The 22,141-nt window shown below is 45.0% G+C and overlaps 1 protein-coding gene across 2 annotated transcripts; it reads left to right on the top strand.

Annotated features, from left to right (window-relative positions):
• Positions 1–230: 230 nt before the first annotated feature.
• On the top strand, positions 231–11,851 carry ZIC3 (Zic family member 3). 2 transcript variants are annotated; one of them, XM_072815521.1, is made up of 3 exons: positions 231–1,872; positions 2,955–3,118; positions 11,251–11,851. In XM_072815521.1, exons 1-3 carry the CDS (start codon positions 816–818, stop codon positions 11,398–11,400), a joined length of 1,371 nt encoding a protein of 456 aa, XP_072671622.1. In that variant the 5' UTR covers positions 231–815; the 3' UTR covers positions 11,401–11,851. The 2 variants fall into 2 exon arrangements, with proteins under 2 accessions (XP_072671622.1, XP_072671621.1); XM_072815520.1 differs by lacking the exon at positions 11,251–11,851 and adding an exon at positions 3,959–6,217 and having other exon boundaries at positions 236–1,872.
• Positions 11,852–22,141: the final 10,290 nt, after the last annotated feature.

Raw genomic sequence — 22,141 nt, 5'->3', positions numbered from 1 at the left:
CAGCGTAAGCTCCGCGGAGTCCACTCGCGGACGCCTGGCCGCCGCCGCCGCCTCACCTGCCAGGCGCCGGGCCACGGCCCAATCAGCGGCGGTCGCTCGGCTGCAGCTGCCATGTTCCCCGCTCCGCGCTGCCAATCAGCGTGGCGGCGGCCAATGGGCTGCAGGGCCGGGGGTCAGGTGACCACGGGCCTGCCGGTTCCCCATTGGCGCGCGCCGCGCGGCCTCCCGCTCGGTTTATGTGAGAGGAGTGATTGACTTTATCAGTCCAAGGACATTACTCTGGAGGCGAAGAGGCTGGGACTCGCGCGGCGAGCGGCGAGGACCGAGCCTGCCTCCAGTCCGCTGCCTGCCCGCCGGACACGAGCCGGCTCTGCCACGCAGCGCCTCCCAGTCGGAAGGCCGGTGCCGAGGGAGCCTCCTGGCCCCGCGGTGCTGCACTCTCGGGGAGAGGAGAGGTGCCCGGGACCGGATTGGCCAACTCCGCCCTCCACTTATTATTTTGCTTATTTTTCTTTGTGCGCGCCTGTTAGTTTGTTAAACCAGATCTAGTCTCAGAGTCTTTTCTCCTCCCTTCTCCCCGCTCCTTCTTCCCCCCTCCTACCCCCTCCTGCTCCACTACTTCCCCTCCTCCCTCCTATCCCTCTGCAGGAGACTCTCAGAGCGACGGAAAGTTGCAGCCCCTGGCACCGCCTTGGGGGTCTCCCGGCAGTGTCCAACCGCCGCCACCCCTCGCCGACTACGGCACTTCGGAGATCTCCTTCGCCCGCACCCTCGCTCAATTCAGCGGTATCGCCTGTGCCGAGAACGCCCCACCCATGACGATGCTCCTGGACGGAGGCCCGCAGTTCCCCGGGCTGGGAGTGGGCAGCTTCGGCGCGCCGCGCCACCACGAGATGCCCAACCGCGAGCCGGCAGGCATGGGGCTGAATCCCTTCGGGGACTCGCCCCACGCTGCCGCCGCTGCCGCCGCTGCTGCCTTCAAGCTGAGCCCTGCCGCGGCTCACGATCTGTCTTCGGGCCAGAGCTCTGCGTTCACGCCGCAGGGCTCGGGTTACGCCAACGCCCTGGGCCATCATCACCACCACCATCACCACCATCACCACGCCGGCCAGGTGCCCAGCTACGGCGGTGCCGCCTCCGCCGCCTTCAACTCCACGCGCGACTTTCTGTTCCGCCAGCGCGGCTCCGGGCTCGGCGAGGCGGCCTCGGGTGGCGGGCAGCACGGGCTCTTCGCCGGCTCGGCGAGCAGCCTGCACGCTCCGGCTGGCATTCCCGAGCCTCCTGGCTACCTGCTCTTCCCTGGGCTGCATGAGCAGGGCGCCGGGCACCCGTCGCCCACAGGGCACGTGGACAACAACCAGGTCCACCTGGGGCTGCGCGGGGAGCTGTTCGGCCGCGCCGACCCGTACCGCCCCGTGGCCAGCCCGCGCACGGACCCCTACACGGCCGGCGCGCAGTTCCCTAACTATAGCCCCATGAACATGAACATGGGCGTGAACGTGGCGGCGCACCACGGGCCCGGCGCCTTCTTCCGTTATATGCGTCAGCCCATCAAACAGGAGCTGTCGTGCAAGTGGATCGACGAGGCTCAGCTGAGCCGGCCCAAGAAGAGCTGCGACCGGACCTTCAGCACCATGCACGAGTTGGTGACACATGTCACCATGGAGCATGTGGGGGGCCCAGAGCAGAACAACCACGTCTGCTACTGGGAGGAGTGCCCTCGCGAGGGCAAGTCCTTCAAGGCGAAGTACAAACTGGTCAACCACATTCGAGTGCACACGGGCGAGAAACCCTTCCCCTGCCCCTTCCCGGGCTGCGGAAAGATCTTTGCCCGCTCCGAGAACCTCAAGATCCACAAGAGGACCCACACAGGTAAGGGGGAAGGCAGGCGGGCGCGGGATTCACCGCGGCACCGCGCCACGGAGCCGACTTGCAGCGCGCGGGAGAGGGGTGGCGACCAAAGAGAGGGGCGGCGCCCCGCCGGGGCCGTTCGGGAAAGAAGCGCTGTCACAGTCCCTCCACCTCTCGTCCTCCCCGCCCCGCGGCGCTTTCGCCCAGTTCTAACTTCCCGGGCCGACCGCTCCGCGGTCTCAGGAACTAATTGGAACCTTCTCGCGCCCAGGAACAAACTGGCGCCGCCTCTTTTTGTCTCTTTCTGGGTTACTAGGAAGGGACTCCGAATGTGACGAGAGCGGATTGCTTACAAGCGACTTAGCTCTCGGCACACATTCGGGGAAGGCGACCATACAAATGCTAATGAAAACTAACTTTCGGTTACTTCCGCTCTTTTTTACCCTTGATTGGCACATCTCCTAATTAAATGACTGATACTTTTGTCAAACTATTTTTATTTGGAGTTCCAGGTTCCATTCAGTCCTTGGGGAGGAAAGCTAAAGTAGAAAAGGCACCTCCGTTTCGTGGCTTGTTCAGAACATCTTGTAAAACTGTTTCTCTTTTCGAACGTTAAGTACGACGACCCATGCTTTTTGATACTGGGTTTAGCAAAACCGCTGCATTTGAAAGAGGCGAATTAAAAGGTACAAAGGAAGGAATGGAACGGGATCGCCCCGTCCCTGGGCCATTGTCCCGCCCGGGCTGAGTTACGTCGCCGAGGTAGCGGCCACGCGTTGGGAGCCCCGGGCCGGGTGGGATGGAAGCACAAGTTAGGGGAAAGTTTGGAGGAGCCTGAGGCTTCCCCATCCTGAGCGAGAACAAAGGGCTGCGCAGGTTCTGGGCCGGCCCTGCCCCACCCCCGCCCCGACCACCACTTCCCAGCCCTGCGGGCTCCACCAGCGCTCTCCATCTTTCTCCAGGGAAACAAGATGCCACAGCAGCCCCCAGTCGGCGCTCCCTCTCCGGCCAGACCGCCGGGCGCTCCGTCTCCTGCTGCTGGGCCCTAGGAAGCTCCGGGCCCTGACCTTATTTTTCCCCCGTTGTGTTTTTGCCTCTTGCAGGTGAGAAACCTTTCAAATGTGAATTCGAAGGTTGCGATAGACGCTTTGCCAACAGCAGCGACCGCAAGAAGCACATGCACGTGCACACCTCGGACAAGCCCTATATCTGCAAAGTGTGCGACAAGTCCTACACGCACCCGAGCTCCCTGCGCAAGCACATGAAGGTAATTACCTCTTTATTAGCGGTCGGCGGTTTATAAACACTCGGCCCGACAGCGGGCCGCGGAACAGAAGCGCCCGCGCTGCCAACCCTGTATCCTCCACGTTAAACCCGATTTGCTCCAGCGGTGACACCTTGAACCCATTTTGGGGACCCGAAGGGGGGTGGGGGAGAGCACCGTGGGGAGAGCACAGTGGGGAGGAGGAGGGAGCAGAGGGAACAATTGGTTGTTTACTGGGAAGCTCTAACCGAGCTCGCCTGAGCTTTAGGTTGCGGTGGCCGCCTCTTCCCGGCACAGCCCGAGGTGGGAACCCAAGAGTGCCGGCGCCGAACCCAGGGGTGGGTGGTTCACTAGCTCTTCGGCTGCCGATCAAACAATAGGGCCGAGGAGAGTGGTCTGATTTCCCACGCATTTGTCTGAGACCTCGCAGAGCCCAGGGCGCCTGTGCCACCTCTCTCCGTACCTGCTTTCCCAAACCGAAGCGGTCTTGGTGAAACCTGGGCGGGCGAGGGAGTTATTTTATAGCCCCCACCCCCCAAAGACTAAGTGCTTATCCCACTCCATCCGCGGAGAAAGGGCACAAATAAGACAGAGTGCTGTGTATTCCTTTTCCGTAATGCCAGTCTTAGGGCTGAAACTGTTTGGTTGGCGACCATCTCCGGGTTTTCTAGACATCGGTAATATGGAAATTAAAAACAAAAAAACCCCAAATCAGCAGCATTTCTCGTTTAAGTGGGTCACTGGGCGGTCTTGCTCTTACAGTGCTCGAATTCTGCTCTTGTTTTTGCTTGCACAATGCCAGTTGGAATTATATTCATTATAATATATACATGTTAATTTTAGGTTCATGAATCTCAAGGGTCAGATTCCTCCCCTGCTGCCAGTTCAGGCTATGAATCTTCCACTCCACCCGCTATAGCTTCTGCAAACAGTAAAGATACCACTAAAACCCCTTCTGCAGTTCAAACTAGCACCAGCCACAACCCTGGACTTCCTCCCAATTTTAACGAATGGTACGTCTGAGGACAAACACAAACACAAACCCTGTTAACTATAGAATGGACCAAATGCATTTTTAAAAGGAAACTGAGACCAATCAGATGGAAATGGAGTTTTTTTTTTAAGGCAAGAGGCTATATATAGGGTTACATCATGGTAATTGCAATTGTCCAGGAAGGTTTTGGGGCAAGATCCAAAAGTAGCCATGCCCTTTTCTCAGGATTAGAAAATATGTTTTGGCATTTGAAGGATTTTCAAAAAAATCTTTTCACTGCTTTTTCCTCCCTTTTCTCTTGCTCTCTGCACACCCCATTCCTAAACTCCTTCAGCTCATTTTAACACTTGTCCTGTTTCTTGAGAGGAAGTTATAGAAGGCTTGGTGGTGGTGGTGATGTTAAACTGATGGAAATTCTTCGCCTTTAGTGGTGATTGTTTAAACTCTCACAGTCTTAAACCGTGCCAAAGTCCTGTTATGTCTTGAACTTTGCCTCAAAGCATTACACTTGTGAATGTATTTTTGTCTAATGGGGTCGAAACTGTTGTTCAGTATTTTTTCAGGCTGAGGATGTGATGTTACTCTACACAGATTGTGACGTTTAGTATACAGTTGCCTTTTGTAATAACTTTTTTTTTGTAAATACATATCCATTGATGCCATATTTATCGTTTGTAATTTAATTATTGCTACAAGTGCCGGGAACTGAACAATATTTATGGAAAAAATGTTTTCTAACAAATGCTGTACAGCTTTTGATTATAACTGCTTTAGCATTAAATTTTATTGTTTTGAAAGAAGAACACAATTTACAGTTTTTGAACCACTGACTCCTTTCTCTTGTTTTGTAACAGCCTCCTTCTACAAAGAGGAGACGTAAGCAAATGAAATCTTGTTTGTTGGTATTTATAACTCAGATCCCTTTTTTAATTGTTAAATTATTTTTCTATTGCAGCGTAGACTCCTTACAGTGTCAGTTTCCATCTGGGGAGACCCTCCTTTCTTTATCTGTAGCTCAGATGGTTGTTTAACTGCGAGTTTAAATGTTTGTCCTGGATTTTCGGCATGCAAATCAAATATTACTGATCAGTTCAGTTAGTGGCCATGACATCTCAATCTTGTATTTCAAAGACTGAGAAGCTGGATTTAATCATCCCTGCCCTACATATATAAAGATAAGGTAACCTAATGAGTCTTATGTCCTTTAGTTTTTTCTATTACCTTACATAAAAATGAACATTGCAGCAGGATGCATGTCTGTGTATTCTATCGAGAGATCACCCATATACATATATATGTTTGTATCTATGACTTATCTAATCTGCCTATCAAATCTATCTAGCTATCTATATATTTTCAAAAGTAAGCGTATGTCTGAAACAGTGGTGATGAGTAAGGCCAGTCGAGCCGTGCTTATGGTTAAAGTGCTTCTTAAAAGAACCATAGTCCATTTACAATTTTGGAAGGCAAAGGCTGATTTGTTTTGCTGTATATAGTTCAATTCATAATTATCACAGTTATTCATAACATTTTTATAGCGGTGTAATAACTGCAGCGGTTCTGAAATGATATTATGGAAAGAAAAACATTTGCAAAATATGTATTTTTAAAGTTCATGGTTTGTAGGCAAAGATGTTAAGAGCATTGTTTCCATTAAAATCAATAACAATGAAAAATGGTTGTTTGCTTTGTGATAAAATATTAACAATCCATTTAATCTTCAGCGAAGCAACTCATTTGGACAAGCAGTTCTTTTACAGTTGTTATATGAAAAAAAAAACCTGATTACTATTTTGGGGGGTTGGACTGGGTAGAGTATTGAGAAACCTTGTTTTTTTAAACTAATTTAGGGTACTGTTTAATATTGAGGGCCCAATCTCTGCATGAATAACCAGCTTGCAAATCAGCAAATAGAATGATGGAGATAAGGAATTGTAAAGAATTTAGAAGTGTAATGAATAGGCTTAAGTACCTCCTTCTCTTGAAGGGGCAATGCTCTAGGTTTCTTGGTGGCAGTCAATTTGGTATTATACATAATCATTTTAAATTGGAGAATTTTCTTTATTGTTCTTTTGAAGAAATAAAGTCTTGGCACATCTTATTTATAACATTTTTGTATTTAGTGCCCATTTTTTTCATGTTCAAATCAATCAACCTTAAATTGAAATGCTCAGAGAACTCCTGATAATTAAAAGAAACTTTGATTTCCTGGATACAGTTGAAGCAGTCTATTTTAAGTCATCTACTGATCTTTGTGAACAATTACTGACAGTTTCTAATTGCAAATTGCTTTGGATGCAATTTTTTTGTTTCTGGAGAACGGTTTCTTTTTTTAAATACTTTTCCTCCACCAATAGACAAGGCAAGGGCCTGAATGACATGAACAGAGAGATTGGGATGACTTGACAAGTGAAGAGCAGGTAACCTGGTCAGTACACCACTGTTACCCCCAGACATTTCAATCTTGACCTTGACATTGAGGGTGCTGGACCAAATTCCTATTCAGTATTTTTCCTTCACTTCAAGCCAGAGACTGGTTTAAATGCTCAGCAGGTTTTCAGAAAGTGTATATTCATAATATTGGCGCTAAATATCTTCCAACTGAAGTCTAAATAGTGCTTTTCTTCTGAAATGTGCTTTGGAACTTATACAGTTTACTGTTTTCTCCATGAATTTCCTCTCCACCCCCAACTTAACCTTGTCTTAAATGGGAATTGACTGGTGGGTTGGTTGTGCAAGATTCTCTCAGAAACTTGCTTCTCCTCCCCGCCAGTAAATATATTAAATTTCTCTTTAGGAGACATAAAGAGTTTGATTTTTCCTTAGCGGGCTTGGTATTATTGTACCATAAAATTTTACAGTAAAGCATTGTGTCCTGAGAGGGCAAGATAGCAATTAACAATGAGGATAAGCAATATTAAGATAAAGTAAAACTTTGCCCCTCTACATGATTTCCTCTCATTATGGTGTAGGATAACGTTTCTCAAATAGCCTATGTCCTCTGCCCTGTCATTTATTGGCAAAGAAGTTTATTTGAGTATAAAACTTCTAACAGATTTCTTCCTATCATCTGATTCTGGGAGTCCACGTTTATATTCTTGAATTTTCAGTAAATACCTTAAAGAATAAGTCCCCCACTCCCACCCCAAACAAAAAACCTTGCAACCCTAAAGACGGATCAGCTGGAAACCATGAATGTCAACTGGGCTCTTAGTGATCTACCTGTTATTTTCCTTCTTACACCTGGTAAGACCTTTGTTAAAAGTCCATTATCTTTTCCAAAATGGGTGGCTTAGTTTAAGATTTCCACTGTTGGGTGGGGAAAGGGGAGGTGTCTATTTCCCAGCAGACAGAAGTCTGGCCTTCATCCAGTTTGGAAGGTTAAAGATCAGGGTCCAGGCTAAGCTGGGCAGTCGGTCTCAGCTACTGCGAAGGTTGGAGAGCTAGCAGGGACCGCCTCCGGTCACAAAGCCTCCCAGTAAAGTTGTGCTCAGGACCTCCTCGCCCCCCCCTCCTCGCCGCCCGCTGTCCCCTGGCCTCTGCGCCCCCTGGCACCCTCTCCCCCTATAAGCCCGCCCTCCCCCCAAACCGGAGAAAAGTCGAAGGGCCTCTTGCCACTTAAGTTTGTGGAAGAATAGCCACCGGCGTGCCCAGGTCCTGAAGGGCGGGTTCTCTGCCTGGCAGCTAGGCTGCTTTTCCTCTGGCGGTCTGACCCTCGAGGTTTTGCCCCTGGGACCGGGCCAGGCGTTTCGGAAGTCAGGGCTCCCGCTCGGCGCTCCTCGGGCCCCTCGTCGGGGCGCCCAGGGTCCCCGTGCACACAGCAAGCTCTTGCAAGTCCTGGTCCAAGCTCGGGGCAAGGGGGTGGGGGGCGGGTGGGAGGAGGGGACCTCGTTTCCTAGGGTCAGTTCTCTCGCGGTCTCGGCCCGCTGACCCTTTGACCTCCACCTACAGGGCCCTTGGCGGCCGTAAGCCGGCGGTCGCCCGGGTTCCGCGGACGCTTCGCGCCCCATCGCCTCCAGGCCTCATTAGGCCGGCGGGGCTGTAAAGCAGGAATCAGCCGCTGCCTAATCCGGACCTGGGGTCAATACGAGCCCAAACAATGGTGAGCTCCGAAGGCCACAGCGTAGCGCCGGCCGCAAACTTTGTGTTCCATTCATTTTCTCCTGGCGGTGGGGGCGGGAGGAGGAGGGGAGCAAGGGAGAGAGGGAGGCTTTCGGACGCCCGAAGGACGCTCCTGAATTGCCGGGGCTCCTAAGCGGGTGTCCTTAGGCTCGGCCCTCCCGGTCTTTACGCGGGGCCTGGGGGCTGGAGGGGAGTGAAGCCCGGGGTCTGGTTGGCGGCCCGTCTGGGGGTGCTAGGGGCCGGAGGCCGGCCCGGAGGGGGCCGCCCCCGCACCGGGAGTGGACTTTGAAGTGGGTTTTTAGCGCGCACGTGCGAGAGCCGGGCCGGGGCCGGAGCGGGGACCCGCTGCGAGGAAAGACTAGGCTCGGCCCGGGCCCCAACCCCTCCCCCGCTCCCCGTCGCTCCGGCCTTTTCAAGCCCGCCGCGCCCCCCCTTCGCCCCCACTGCCGCGCAGGCGCACACCCCGCAGCCGTCGAGCCGCTCTCGCTGCCGGGGGGTGGTGGGGAGAGTTGAAAGCGGCTTTGCTGCGCCGCGGCCTCGGCGGAGCGGGGAGGGGTGGGAGGGAAGGCGAGGAGAGGGGTGTGGGGAAGGGGGGTGGTTTTGGGGCGGCTCTCGAGTGGTGAACATGGCGGCCGGATGCGAACCCCCGCTGAGCGCAGCAAAGCGCTGACTGCGGGCTGCCGAACTGTTGTGTGCTTTAAACTCCCTCGTTATTCCTCGGCTCCGAGCGCCTCGCGGGAGAATGTAGGTCGTGGCGGCCGAACGCGAAATTGTGAGAAAAAACAAAAAACAAAAAACGGAAGCGGAGAACTTCTTCCAGGGCATTCTGGGCGTGGGAAGTTGGCGAGCCTTCTGGGGGTTGGGGCTCCCAGGGGACTTGGACTTGAAGCCCGCTGGAGGCCGCCCCACCCTCCTGTCCCGACTGAAAACCTCTCCTGCGGGCCCTCCGGGTGGGGTATGCCATTTTGCGTTCTCGTGCCGGGTCGGGAGTCCACAGCAAGTCCGAGCCCCTAAAACTGCCAACGAGCGGACACTTTTCTCCTGCAGGACAATGGCAAGGCCCGAGAGGGGAACACGCAGGTACTATTTCCATGTACAAAGGCCCGGCTTCTCGCGCTCGAGACGTGCCATTGCGAGTTCGAGCCTTACACGTTGCTCGGGCCCGGTTCTCTGCATATCTCATTTAAACGTGGTCCTTTGAAAAATGGCACTGTCTCAGCTTCTGTATGCTGCAACAGCTGGTGATCCTACGCTAAAGGAAGGGGAAAATGGGTCACAATCCCGAAAACTTTCATTCAGCTTTTGCTTAACTGTGGAAATGCTGGCGGCTGAAAGAACCCCTGGTAGCTCTGGGATCTCGAGCTCGTGTTTTTTTCTGCGGAAAAAGGTTGTAGATTCACCTTCAGATGTGTTTCTCGTGAGAACCAAAAAAAAAAAAAAAAAAGTAGGATAAAAAGGTGTAGCTGTTGACCCCTGGTTCCTCTAAGAAAATGAGCGGCAAGAATTTCAGGTTGAGTCTTGGTGGAGGCCCGCAGCCAAACGAAAAGGCAGCCTTCTCGGGACTGCCCACTGTCGAGCATTTGGGCACCTGAAGGTGTGGGGCAGTTCCTGGGGGGGGCCACCTTGGGAAGGGTCCCAGGTGGGTGGGCAGGTCATTAGCAAAGCTGGCCCAGATCTGGGGGGAAATCTGCAAAACAGTGCCTTTATCTGCAGAGAACAATTGATGGGGTTGTCTTTCCTCCTTTTCAGTGCACAAAGAAGACGGCTTTGGAGCAAGAATTTGGAATATGCATTTAAGTTGTCGTGCTTTGCATTGGAAACCCCTGGGCAATTAAAATAATAAGCATGCCTTGTAGTATTTTCTGTCCTTTTCTTATGTGTAATTCCTGCAAGTCAAAGGGGCTGCAGTCCCTTCTGCAGTTTGGAAAGTTGTTTTGAAATTGCCACCAAACAGATCTTTTTTTCCCCCTTTGGTTGAAGTTTCCTTCCCCGGCTCAACCACTCGCGCCCCCCCCCCTCCACTGGAATGGAGTATTGACATATTTGAGAGATCAAAGGAAGTAGATGGTGCTTGGTCTATACTTTATTTTTCCATGCTGTAGTTTGAACCCTGAACTTTGAGCTTTTCCCTGGCTAAATCTCTTGGTACCGAAAGTGTGAAAAATGAAAAGTTCATTAACTTGAAAAAGCTTTAGCTAATGGTTAGGCCGTTTGTCTCTCTAAGAACTACAGAGCCAGGATTGTCTCTGAAATTGACATTAAAATCAAGCTAAAGATGCACTGGAGAACTGTCTCCCCTGGATATCTGTGGTGTCCTTTGGGTCATTTGATATGGTAAAACCAGTTGATTTGCATAGGGGTTATGTGAATGGAATTTCTGCAAAACTGGATGAGTGATAAATTGGTAGAACTCTTATTTGTTTTGAGGACTCCAGAGGGCACTGCTTTTCCCACTGAGGCTTGGTTTTTATCATAAACCATTGCAGTTTACACCTTGAAAAGTTTGCAGGAAGCTTTAAAAGGGAGCAGTGGTTCAGAGTACTTGGATTAATAATAACACAGGAGCAAAACTTCTTTGAATAAGATTCAAGAAACTTCGGTCTCCAAAAAAAAAAAAATCTCTTAAAATGAAAGAAAATATCCTTCTTTCAAAATCACACAACAAAGCAAACAATTTTGCATATTCTTAATGTGATGACAGTTCAACCTGTTGACTCAACTGATGAATTGAGAGAAATGGGAGCTTTCGGTAACTGTAGAAAGAGCTGACACCAGATGGCAAGTTTATTATGTTGGATCTCTAACGGGATGTGTATGCTGTCTAATGTGTTGCCTTAAAACACAACGTATGTAAAGATCATTTGAACGTATGGTGTTAAAACAGAAAAGATTTCATTGTGTTCTATTATATAAACTAGGATTTAAAAGAACATACCCAGTAACATTTTAAGACATTTTTCTAAGAGTAAATATAGCCTGTTTTGACCTATCTGCAGTTCACTTTTTGTTTTTTTGCCAGTGTTGTCCTGCTTGGTATCCGGGACAGACTCTAATTCCTGATGAAGAACTTGATACTGACGTTGGTATGCAGCAGCCAGCCCTCCATAACACTACCTATACTAAATGCAGGGTTAATGCCGAGCCTACTGTGCAAGAAATGATTTACTGATGAGGTTTCAAAGAAAACCACATCAATTTGGATGTCTGTTACCTTGAAGTGATCATTTTAAGAGTAGTAGCTTCTTCCCTAGGTATAAAAAGACTATTTTCTTCTTTTGGTGTATTTCAGTCTGTGTTGAGCAATCATTTGTGAAATGAAAAAGCAAAAAAGCTCCCACCCCCTCCCATGCCCTTCCCTCACATTTTGCCACTTTAGGATTATAAGTGAGAAGATGGAGGTGAAGACTGGCCTAATTCATAACCCAGTGTGTATTATCTCATGCATTGTGTTGACCTTGTTGAAAATCTCTTTCAAATATCTGCATTCCACATGTAGAGTTCATGTGTTTAAGACTAGAAACACAAATGCTTGTTTTGTTAATTTTGTATGTTTGTGTTCAAAAAGCAGTACCCAGGATCCCTACAATTGTTGTTTGACTTAAATAAAACCATTAAAAAATTTTGTGATTATTGTTTTATTATGGTGACAGTTATAACTCCTAAATAATGTTGATTAACCTGTTGAATTGGGACAATTTATATTCCAGTCACATTTTTCGTGATATAGCTGGGCTTTCACTGAGCAATAAACCTGCAGAAAAACAAACAAACCCACTGAACAAACCTCAGCCAATTGTTTTGAGCTCACAGTGTCTTCCCAGGAAGACTCAGGGCCAGGTGCTGGGAAATTCAGGGGAAAAATTCAGAGTCACAGATTGATAGGAGTGATTAGAAGGAAGAACTGGAAGCAGGAGTTTGGAGGAACATGGGCATGTGCACAGCACTCTTCTGGTGAGAAAGAGAGAGAGCCAAAGCTAAAGATGGCCTCAAAGAAGAAAGGAGGGCCTCTGGAGAGCAGACATTGTAGTACATCTACATGTCTATTATTCAGGAGCCCCAAAGTGGTTCTTGGGGTAGACAACTGGGCAACCATTGATTAGGACACTTACAGAATCATAGAATATAGGTGTTATTAAAACACAAGTTGTCGTTAATTAACTGTAGCATTAGAGAAGATAAAGACACTTCAGAGAAATTCTTCGAACTCCAGATACTTGATTTCTCATTTGAAATTTAACATCCGTAATCTAATGTAATCTGCGAATGGCCATTATTCTATTTATTTGACGTGATTATGCCATGATGAGGTATTGTAAAATTGCAGCCTGATAGAGTATATTCTATTGGTTCTTTAGATCCAGTTTTATTAAAATTTCTAAGTAGACTGATGATACTGTAATTTTTAAGTAGCGGGAAAATGGCTCATCTCCCTCTGATTTTTGTTGTTCATTTACATCAAGAGTAGGAGTACAGGCCAGTTATGAAAGACTATCATTCTTTGATTCTCAGCTCCCTAAAATTTGACATTTTTATATTCCTTGTAACAATGTCGGTAGAATTTTTGTTGTGTTTTTGTTTTTAGGAACAAGAACTGTGTTCTTTCAGACAGGCAGTGGAGTATTATAATGGGATTACTTAAAAAGCCCTTGGAAAGGTAGACTACAAAGTTGTGCATGAGCCAGCTGCACTGTGATAATAATACCTCCTAGGGTTATTCTAAGGATTAACACAAAAAATCTATAAAGAACCTGGCACACAGTCATCCCTGAACAAATGAGAATTCCCTTCTTTTCCTCTTGCAGGTAGCTATTGTTGCTTTTGGGTAGTTTCCTAATTTTAATATTATGGATTATTTTGCTGAAAACACGCAGTGATTTGTACTGGGGGGCAAATGAATGTGGTTTTCAGAAAATAGATGGATACTTAGGGTGATAAGAAATACTGCATTTCATAAGCATAATCGCTAGACCGGGCATGTGGGTTTATGAACATAGCTATGAATATTTAAACACATAAAATTAAAATGTTATTAAATGCTTGTTGTTTGTTATCTTCCAATGAATACACTTATTTCTAGATAAAAATAAGCTGTGTACTTAAAAATCTGTAAACATAGTAATTTAGTGGTTAACTTTTCATTTGATAAAATTTTACTTTAGTCAATAGCTCGATTCCTACTATATTTAAACCAAATGACAGTTTTGCAGTGTGAAAATTGGCACTCACATTTAACAAAAAGATTAAATTGTATGATGTCTTAAATTATTCAGTTTCCCCCTACTAAATTTATGTTAGTATTATGGGGATGTGACTGTAGAATCGTGAGACCGATTTTCTTATGGGTCTTAGGTAGCTTTGAAGACAATTCTCAAAAAGTCCTCAAAATGTTTTGATCAATGTCAGCATCCTTAGAATAAGTTTAGGGACTCCCTAAGTGATGGCCTCACTTAAGATTAAAACACAAAACAAACGACGGCCAGCAGTCTTTATACTTTACAGCCATATGTTTGGTTTTCTTATGTTTTAAAAGGATACTCTGATTATTTTCTGTGAAAACTGAGGCCTAAGTGAAGAAATGCTCTATTACAGCATTATGAAATGCATTTTCCCCTCTCAGTGATAAGTCTATTCATGCAGTAAAACAAAAAAGTCACACCAAACACAGTAAGCTCTTCCCAGATGAACCAAGGGGGAAGTGTTTCTTCCTTCCCACTCATTTTGGGGACTTGGAGCCTCCCAGAGAGCTTGCAGTCCTGAATGATAGTGGCTTTTGTCCAGAGGTCTGGGGGACTTTTAATTATTCCTTTCGAAATTGGAAATTGGTTTATCACTTTTGTCTATTTCTTTCTGACTTTGCCCTATTAGATGTAGGGGTTGTCCATGTTAAATTTGTTTTGCGTATTGGTTGTCAGTTACTTAGTAAGAGCAAGGCTCTGTTAAATGACCGATTTCAAAACTTGTCTGGTGCAGTGCTATAGTATCTCCCATGGCCGGATCCTCCTATCAGTGACATTGGTCCCAGGGATCAAATCAGTCAGCACAGTCTTCTCTTAAAATAGGGAGGGGGTGAGGGTGCGGGGGCAAGCGGGAGAACACGGTCTTTGATTCTTAAAGAAGTATTCCTGCTCCTGTTGCTTTTCCTTAGGGAAAAAAAAAGTCCTCTTTGTTTTTAATCAGATCATCAGCAACTTCACTGGTGAAATGAGAAAAATGTTACTGCCAACAGTTCTCTCTATAAATGTCCCAGAGTAAATAATAGGAGGCAATTTGTGATACAGATGAATAAATGCATTGTAACACTTTGATAGGAACCCAGTGCATAGGACTTGTTTACAAATGATTCCCTAATGTGACCCAGCCAGAACTTACATGGAAAAGATGGTTCATGTTATATTTTTGCGGCTGATCATCAACAGAGTATATAATTGGTTGGACAGCTGATAACATTTCTTTGGAGACTTCCCTAGTCTTTATAAAAAATATTTAGCCAGGGTATTCACTGAGATGTGACATCTTACTGGTTGTGGTGGGAACCCCAAACAAAAGGTGTTTCCTTAACTTCTGACCACTGACATATTAAATGAAGACATTCAGTTGAGCAACATCAGTGATTTCAATTGATTCATCAATCGTCGGTATCTAGCAGCCATCATGTTTCACTTTGCTAACAAGCTGGTACCCCACATCTGATGCCAACAACCCTGGTCTTTCAAACAAATGACATGTCTGATAAAGAAATCTTTTCAAAATCATTATGCACTTCAGCATTTGTCTTTTCTTCCAGCACAGCATCTGTGCATCTGTTCCATCAGGCGTCTATTCCTTGATCATTTCTGAGCCTTCCGTGGTTTTTGAGCCTGATTTGCGGGTATATCAAGGATGTGAAATGAAGCTTCTTCCATTGAATGTTATACCGTTGAACGCTGAAACACCGTGTCTCTGTTCCAGGCACTAGATTTAATCTTGTGAATGAGACTGCAGGGAAGCGTTCTCACAAGACTTTCTGATAAGACATTGTTGTGAAAGCCATTGAGTGGCGGAGGGGAGAGAACCCCTTCTTTAGGAAAAACATCAAGGACAACATTTTTTGGTTGTCTTTGCTCTGGGTACTCACTTCACACTACATTTTTTTAAGTGTTGAAAGTTTCAGTGCTTTAAAGCATCTCTGAACTTTTGAAATGAAAATTCACATAGTCCCGACTAGTTAAAAATGGATGCAGCTCTTTAGGGAACCCTGTTTTAAAACTGAGAAAGTCTTAAAAAAAAAACTGAGAAAGTCTTAATTTTAAGTCTGCTTGTGTCCGGACTGCATGCATCTGGCTCCAATAGATTCCCTGTAATTGCATATTGATAAATTGTGGAACACAATTATTTGAACATGGAATTTAAGCCCAAATGCTTCTATTTGGGTTTAAACTATAATCACTTGGGATAAGTGAATAGTTGGACTAGACTACTTGAAAAATCAGGAGTCAGGACAAGAACTCCTTCCCTATTTTCAAAAAAAAAGGAAGACAGAAAGAAAGATCTAGAAACAACTTTGAATTTATAAATCAACCAGTATGGTTTTCTACTGGGCAAATATTAAATCAGAAAATGAATTGGTAACTGCTAAACCCCAAATCCTGACACATAAATATTTTATCACATCTACATTTGTTCCTTTTAAGTGTTTTAAATCGAACATCCAGATATAATAGAAATATGTTAATTAAAATTAAATCATTTTGAAAAGGTAATTGTGCGATTGTTTTCAATTTGCATACATTTCTTTATATGTGTGGCCTCCGGCAGTTTTTGCTGAGGTGGGGGAGGATTGATTCTGTAGCCCGCACTAATTGAAACTTATTTTGTGCATGTATGGTGTTCAGTAAAGGAATCATGGCTTGTGTGTTCACGCATATATGTTAAATTAGATTAAAAGCATATGTGCACAGTAGTCTGATGTTCAAAACTGAAGTTCCTGGTAGAATCAGGAGAGAGCATTCTTTAGCTAAAATAGACGGTCAAACCCATTTCTTCAGTGTTAGAAAAATACTGCAATTGCTGTAAGTGCCTTGAATGTTTATTTTTGATTTTTACATGTATTGTCTAGAATGAAAGAAGCAGAGGACTTCACTGGTCCTCAGGTTGAATGTTAGACTCAAGCGCCTGTCCTGAGACCCGGGCTTTCCCTCTCTTAAATAGTTAAATTCAGGGCACAATCAGACCACCATTCCACCATTCCAGGGACTTCTCTACTTTAAGCTTTGAGGAATGTTCTCGGGTAAGACTTTCATTGCATTCCTCTTTGATTTTGTTAGACATTCTAAAAGTCAGAGGAGAGCTACATCTCATTCAGGCCCAAAATTCTGTCGTTTCAGAAAACATTCAATACGAATCGCGAAGTTATTGTATATGTTTAAACTAGTTGATTCATTAAATTAACTGGATGTTCTGGCGTTCTGTGGGGGCAAAAGCAAGTGGGGAGTCAGGAAATGGTACAGATAATGGGGTGTTAAAGAAGCTGAATTTTGTACCTACTCTGTGCCTGGTTTGGCACAATGTCCACTAATTAATGAGTGTCGAATGAATGGATGAATAACTCAAAGTTTGCTTGCATGGAATATACTATGTAGTTTAATTGACATCTTATCTTTGCTTATTTAGATATTTTCACAGAATTATGAGGTCATGGGGCCACCTGATGTACAGCTTGTGGATCACCTGTATGAAAATTTCCTAGGGGGAGACTGACTGGCTCAGTCTGTGGAACTTGTGATCCTTGATCTAAGGTTCATGAGTTCAAGCCCCACTTTGGGTGTAGAGCTTGCCTAAAAAACAACAGCAACATCTCTTAGACCCAGGTTAAATAAATGAAGTCCAGCTTCTCAGTGTCAGAGCCTGGGGATGGATATGCCTTTCAAACAAATGTTCCAGATGACTCTGATCTATATGAAAGTTTTAGAACTATTTCATAAAGAACGGCAAAAATCAAAACTCTTGAAACTCTTTACCACCAATTTATCTACTTGTTCACCAGTGATCTTTTAAGATTCAGTATATCAAAATGGCCTGTTCAATTAGTAAACCCTGAAATGACTCTTGTCCAAGGCAATTTTTTTTTCCAGTGTGGACAATTGTCTCAATTTTGTCTACTTCATTTTGCCAATGCAGAACTGCCAACCATCCAGAGACACACAGATGTAGATCTGAAGACAAATTGGTATCTACAAGCAGGGGGTAGATTCCTCAGCGTGTGTTTGTTTGATTTAACATTTAACTTAAATGCAAAACCCAAGTCTTTTTGTATTTCTGATCATTTCCCATTCATTATGCCAAAAGTCCTCCTCCAGGTTTCTGCAGCTTTCTGTGTCAATGATCATGACATATTAAAAATGGTAACATTATAAATACTGTGCTGTCTTGAGAATTCTGGCACTTCCTGAATAGGAAAATAATGCTCTCGCTTTTTCTGTAGTGAGAACAATAATTCTTTTACCTACTCCATATTTCTTTTAGATAGACATTCCAAAAGCTTTATTTGGAGCAAAAAGCCAAGTCTAAAGTTAACTTTGAGCATTATGGGCGCTAATGGATTGCCTTTCCATTATATGAAAGATACCTGTTTGAATGCAGCAAGTAGAGACAGTTTATCTGCATTTTGTGAGTCATAGAGTGTTCTTGGTTGAGTCTTTTAAATCAGGCAGTTCCCAACAAATAATGAGTTACGTTCTAAAATTTCCTTTTGAGATTTTAGGTTATTATTATTTTAATTAATTCATTCATTTATTTTTTAAAGTAAACTCTTCCCCCAACATGGGGCTCAAACTCACAACCCCAAGATCGAGGCTCATGCCCTACTGACTGAGCCAGCCATGAGGTTTTAGGTGATTTTAAATTCACAATTGATTTATCTCTAGAATCGGTGCTAGTTGGAGTCTCTGGATTACGTCGCAGAAAGTTTTTTGCCAGTTCTTCTATTTCAACTTTAATTTGCAGTGTAGTCAGATGATCAGCCATAGTAAGGTTCGGTGACCCAACTATGGATGGCAAAGGCACACCTCAGCTCTCCTTCCCCAGACAGAATGGGGGTGGTAATGGGAGAGGTAGGAAAAAAAGAAGACCACTCCCCCCTCTTCTGTGTCACTCTCTTTTCCCATCCTCTTGGGGCTTGGGTGGGGCTGAAGTGAGCTCTAGAATTGGAGTGTGCTTTGAATTGGGTTTCTGATGTAGGAGCCAGCTTCTTTTTGTTGTTGTGGTGGTGTATGGTGTTTGTCTTTCTTCTTTTTTTTTATCTTCTCTTCTCTTCTCTCTTTTCTTTTTGGACCCAGCTTTTAACTGCAGATAGGGAGTGGAGAAAGAATAATCTGGCATGTGTGTTGGAATTTGTAAGGCCGGAATTTTGCACAGCAGCATCCTCCCTGTTTTCAGAGCCCCCCCCCTTTCCTATTCTGCTTTGAAAAGCTCTCAATTTATCTCAGTTTAAACCTTTGGTTTCCAAGTCAGACACAAAGTAAACCAACCGAATCTACCCCAAATTAGATAATAATGAAAGAGTGAAGGGAAAGTATTTTAGCAGTGACCAATTATTTTTTTCACTCCACAAAAAGTGGAGTGCATCCTTGACTTAATTTTTGCATTTTTGTTTTAGCAGTAACCAATTATTTTTCACTCCAAAAAAAGAAAAGAAAAGCTGCATTCTCCACTTGGCATTTGTTTTCTTTTCCCATGTGCTTTTAAAACATGCACATTTCCTCAAAACAGCACGTTAATTCATATCAAGCCTCTTCTATCTTGAGGACAAACTACAATAATGTTTACATAAACAGAGTTTGCAGAAAAGAATTGTACCAAATCAGAAAGCCCTATTTATGTCTGTGGCTTCTGGCTTTTTTAGCTCTTTTTCTTTCTTTTTCTTAAGTCACCATTTCCTGAAACGTTTGGAGTACATTATTTACTTAGATGTCAAGTTTGCTAAATCTGGCTCATCTAATAAAAGTAGCTCAAGCCGTCACATTTGTAGTTGTGTGGGTCTTAATTTCCACCTAATTCTGTAAATCTTCCAATTTCTGATGCTATTTTTAATACTGATTTGTGTGTTTCTCCAGTGTCAACTCTTCAACTAAAGGTGCCAGACAATATTTAGTGAGACAAATAAGGCCATAAATGTAGTACATATTTGTCATAGGACTCCAGTCAGATGGTAAAGTGAACACAGGTACGACAAAGGAGGACCTAAGAGCTTTGGACCTCATCTCTAAATTCCTACGTAGTAAGAGATTACAATTGAAGGGCCACCCTTTCTGGGCTGCTGGAATGAAACATTCTTATTCTTTCTTAGCCTTCGGATTCTGGAGAGGATTAAGGAGGTGGCTGATGGTTACTACTGCATCCTCAATAACTGGCCATCTTCCTTGTGGTGAGGCCTCCAAGTAGATTTCATTGGCAGCTTGTGAACTTCCCCTGGATTTTTAAAGACTCCCCTTATTGTTCCATAAAATGCAATTTCCTTTGTCTTTTCAGTTCCCTTTCTGCTGTTTTCAGAATAGGGCTTAAAAGTGAGATAAAAGGCCTGATACTTTCCATCATAAAAAGTTGTAATGACAGGTCGCACTAATTAAAGTGTAACAATGGGAAGATTAGTCTGTCCCTTAGCTTTGTGTCGAATCTATACAGTATTTTCAAAAGCCCTAACTCAGAACATATTGGAGCACAACATCTTTAAAATATAAACACTCACACATGGATTTTATTACACTGTGCACACTAAATAGAGGCACGGTACAGTAAAGCTTTCAGAACGCAGTAAGTAGGAGAGCTTCCCGCTTCAGCACCACCCTTTATGTGACTCACCCTCCCACTGCCACAATCACAATCGGAAGGACTAGGCGCACCGAGCTGCCAGGCCCTCTGCTCATTTGGACTGATGAGTTGCACTCCGGATTCTTTGGTGTCAGAGAAGTAGAGCATATGTGCATTTTACTGCATGTGTTTCCTTTCCTCCATGAAAGAGCACATCTTCAACCCTGCATTAATAAAGTAATATTCCTTTCTTGTGGCTTCAATCCCACCCCGAGTGCCTAATGTGTTATTGGTGCATCAGTAATGGCAAATATGTGAAGCTATTGAAAGGCATTTGATGTGTCAATCTTGGGATGTGGTGGGTCTTCTGTCAGCTGGGGTCAGAGGATCACAGTTGTCTGAGGAGCATCTAGCCAGACACTTTTCTGGAGATCTAGAAATAAAAAGAGATCTGGAAAAATCCAGTTGGAGGAGGGCTGATAGGAAAGGTCAGAGAATGAGTAAGAGATAAAATGCTCATGTTTGATGGTTTTGAAAATAAAAAGTTTAAGTGTTTAGATATTTTCAAAATTGATGATTATGTCCCCATTAAGAAAAAAAGTACACGCATTCTTTCTTTTTTTAAAAATTTTTTAAATTTATTTTTGATAGGCACACAGTGAGAGAGAAAGAGAGGCAGAGACACAGGCAGAGGGAGAAGCAGGCTCCATGCACCGGGAGCCCGACGTGGGATTCGATCCCGGGTCTCCAGGATCGCGCCCTGGGCCAAAGGCAGGCGCTAAACCGCTGCGCCACCCAGGGATCCCCGCATTCTTTTTTATTTTAAAAAAATATTTATTTATTTGAGACAGGAAAAGAGAGAACAAGCAGGGGGAGTGGCAGGCAGAGGGAGAGGGAGAAGCAGGCGCCCCACTGAGCAGGGAGCACAATGCGGGACTCGATCTCAAGACCCCAGGACCATGACCTGAGCTGAAGGCAGAAACTTAACCAGCTGAGCCACCCGGGCGCCCTGCAATTCTGTCTTTTTGTTTAAACTTGTAGATGTGGGCCAAATTCCTGACTTGAATGCAAGTTTAATATCTTTTCTTTTCTTTTTTCTCTTCTTCTTTCTTTCTTTCGTTTTTTTTTTAAAGATTTTATTTTTTTAAGTGATCTCTACACCCACTATGGAGCTCAAATTCACAACCCCAAGATCAAGAGTCACATGCTCCACTGACCAAGCCAGCCAGGCACCCCCCTCTTATTTTCTTTAACACACTATTTTAAAAAGAGATTCCTGATTCCCACTTTGTCATCTTAATTTCAATATCTTTCTCTGAGGCACTATTCAAGCTCAAGTGTCTGAACCAGGCAGCAATGTCAGGCAGGTTTTTACTAATTTCAGCCCCGAAGATCTAATACTGTGGCTGTACTCCAAGTTGGGATCATTACAATTCTAACTTTCACATGTTTGTGTTCCTTAGAAACAAATTTAACACCTAACAGAAGAGTCCCATGTCAGGTGACTATAGCTCAGTCACAAGGGGAGAGAGGAGACCAGAGTCAGAAGAGACATGAGAAAGGGAATGCCAAGTAAAAGTATGTTCATTTTGTATAATATTGAGCAGTTACCTTTTCTTCACTTCTTTGGCTCTGGAAATGGGCTTAGGAAGATTGTGTGGCATTTCTTTTCCATGTTTTCATAATCAGTCCACTCCACTGTCTTGCACATCTTCTTCCTTCCTTCGAGTTTTAACTACTGCCTCACCTGGACGCTTGTCTTTCTACACTAACTGGTCCTCCCCACCTGAAGGCTCTCATCATCCTTCTTCGTTTTCCATCCGACCTTCAGAGTAATCTTCCTAACACTTAACACCGATCCTGTCACTTCTGTGCTCAGGAGACTTCAGTGGTGCCCCATTGCTTATCAAACTAAGTACATATTTCAGAGCTTGACATGGAAGACCCTCCTTCCTCGGGTCTGACCTTATTTTTTTAAGATTTTATTTATTTATTCATGAGAGACACACACAGGGAGAGGCAGAGGGAGAAGCAGGCTCTCCACAGGGAGCCTGATGTGGGACTCGATCCCAGGACCCTGGGATCATGACCTGAGCCAAAGGCATCTAGATGCTCAACCATTGAGC

Source organism: Canis lupus, chromosome X, assembly GCF_048164855.1.
Source record: "Canis lupus baileyi chromosome X, mCanLup2.hap1, whole genome shotgun sequence".
Lineage (NCBI taxonomy): Eukaryota > Metazoa > Chordata > Mammalia > Carnivora > Canidae > Canis > Canis lupus.
Note: the sequence above shows the minus strand (reverse complement) of the source record. Positions and strands in the feature narration are given on the sequence as shown.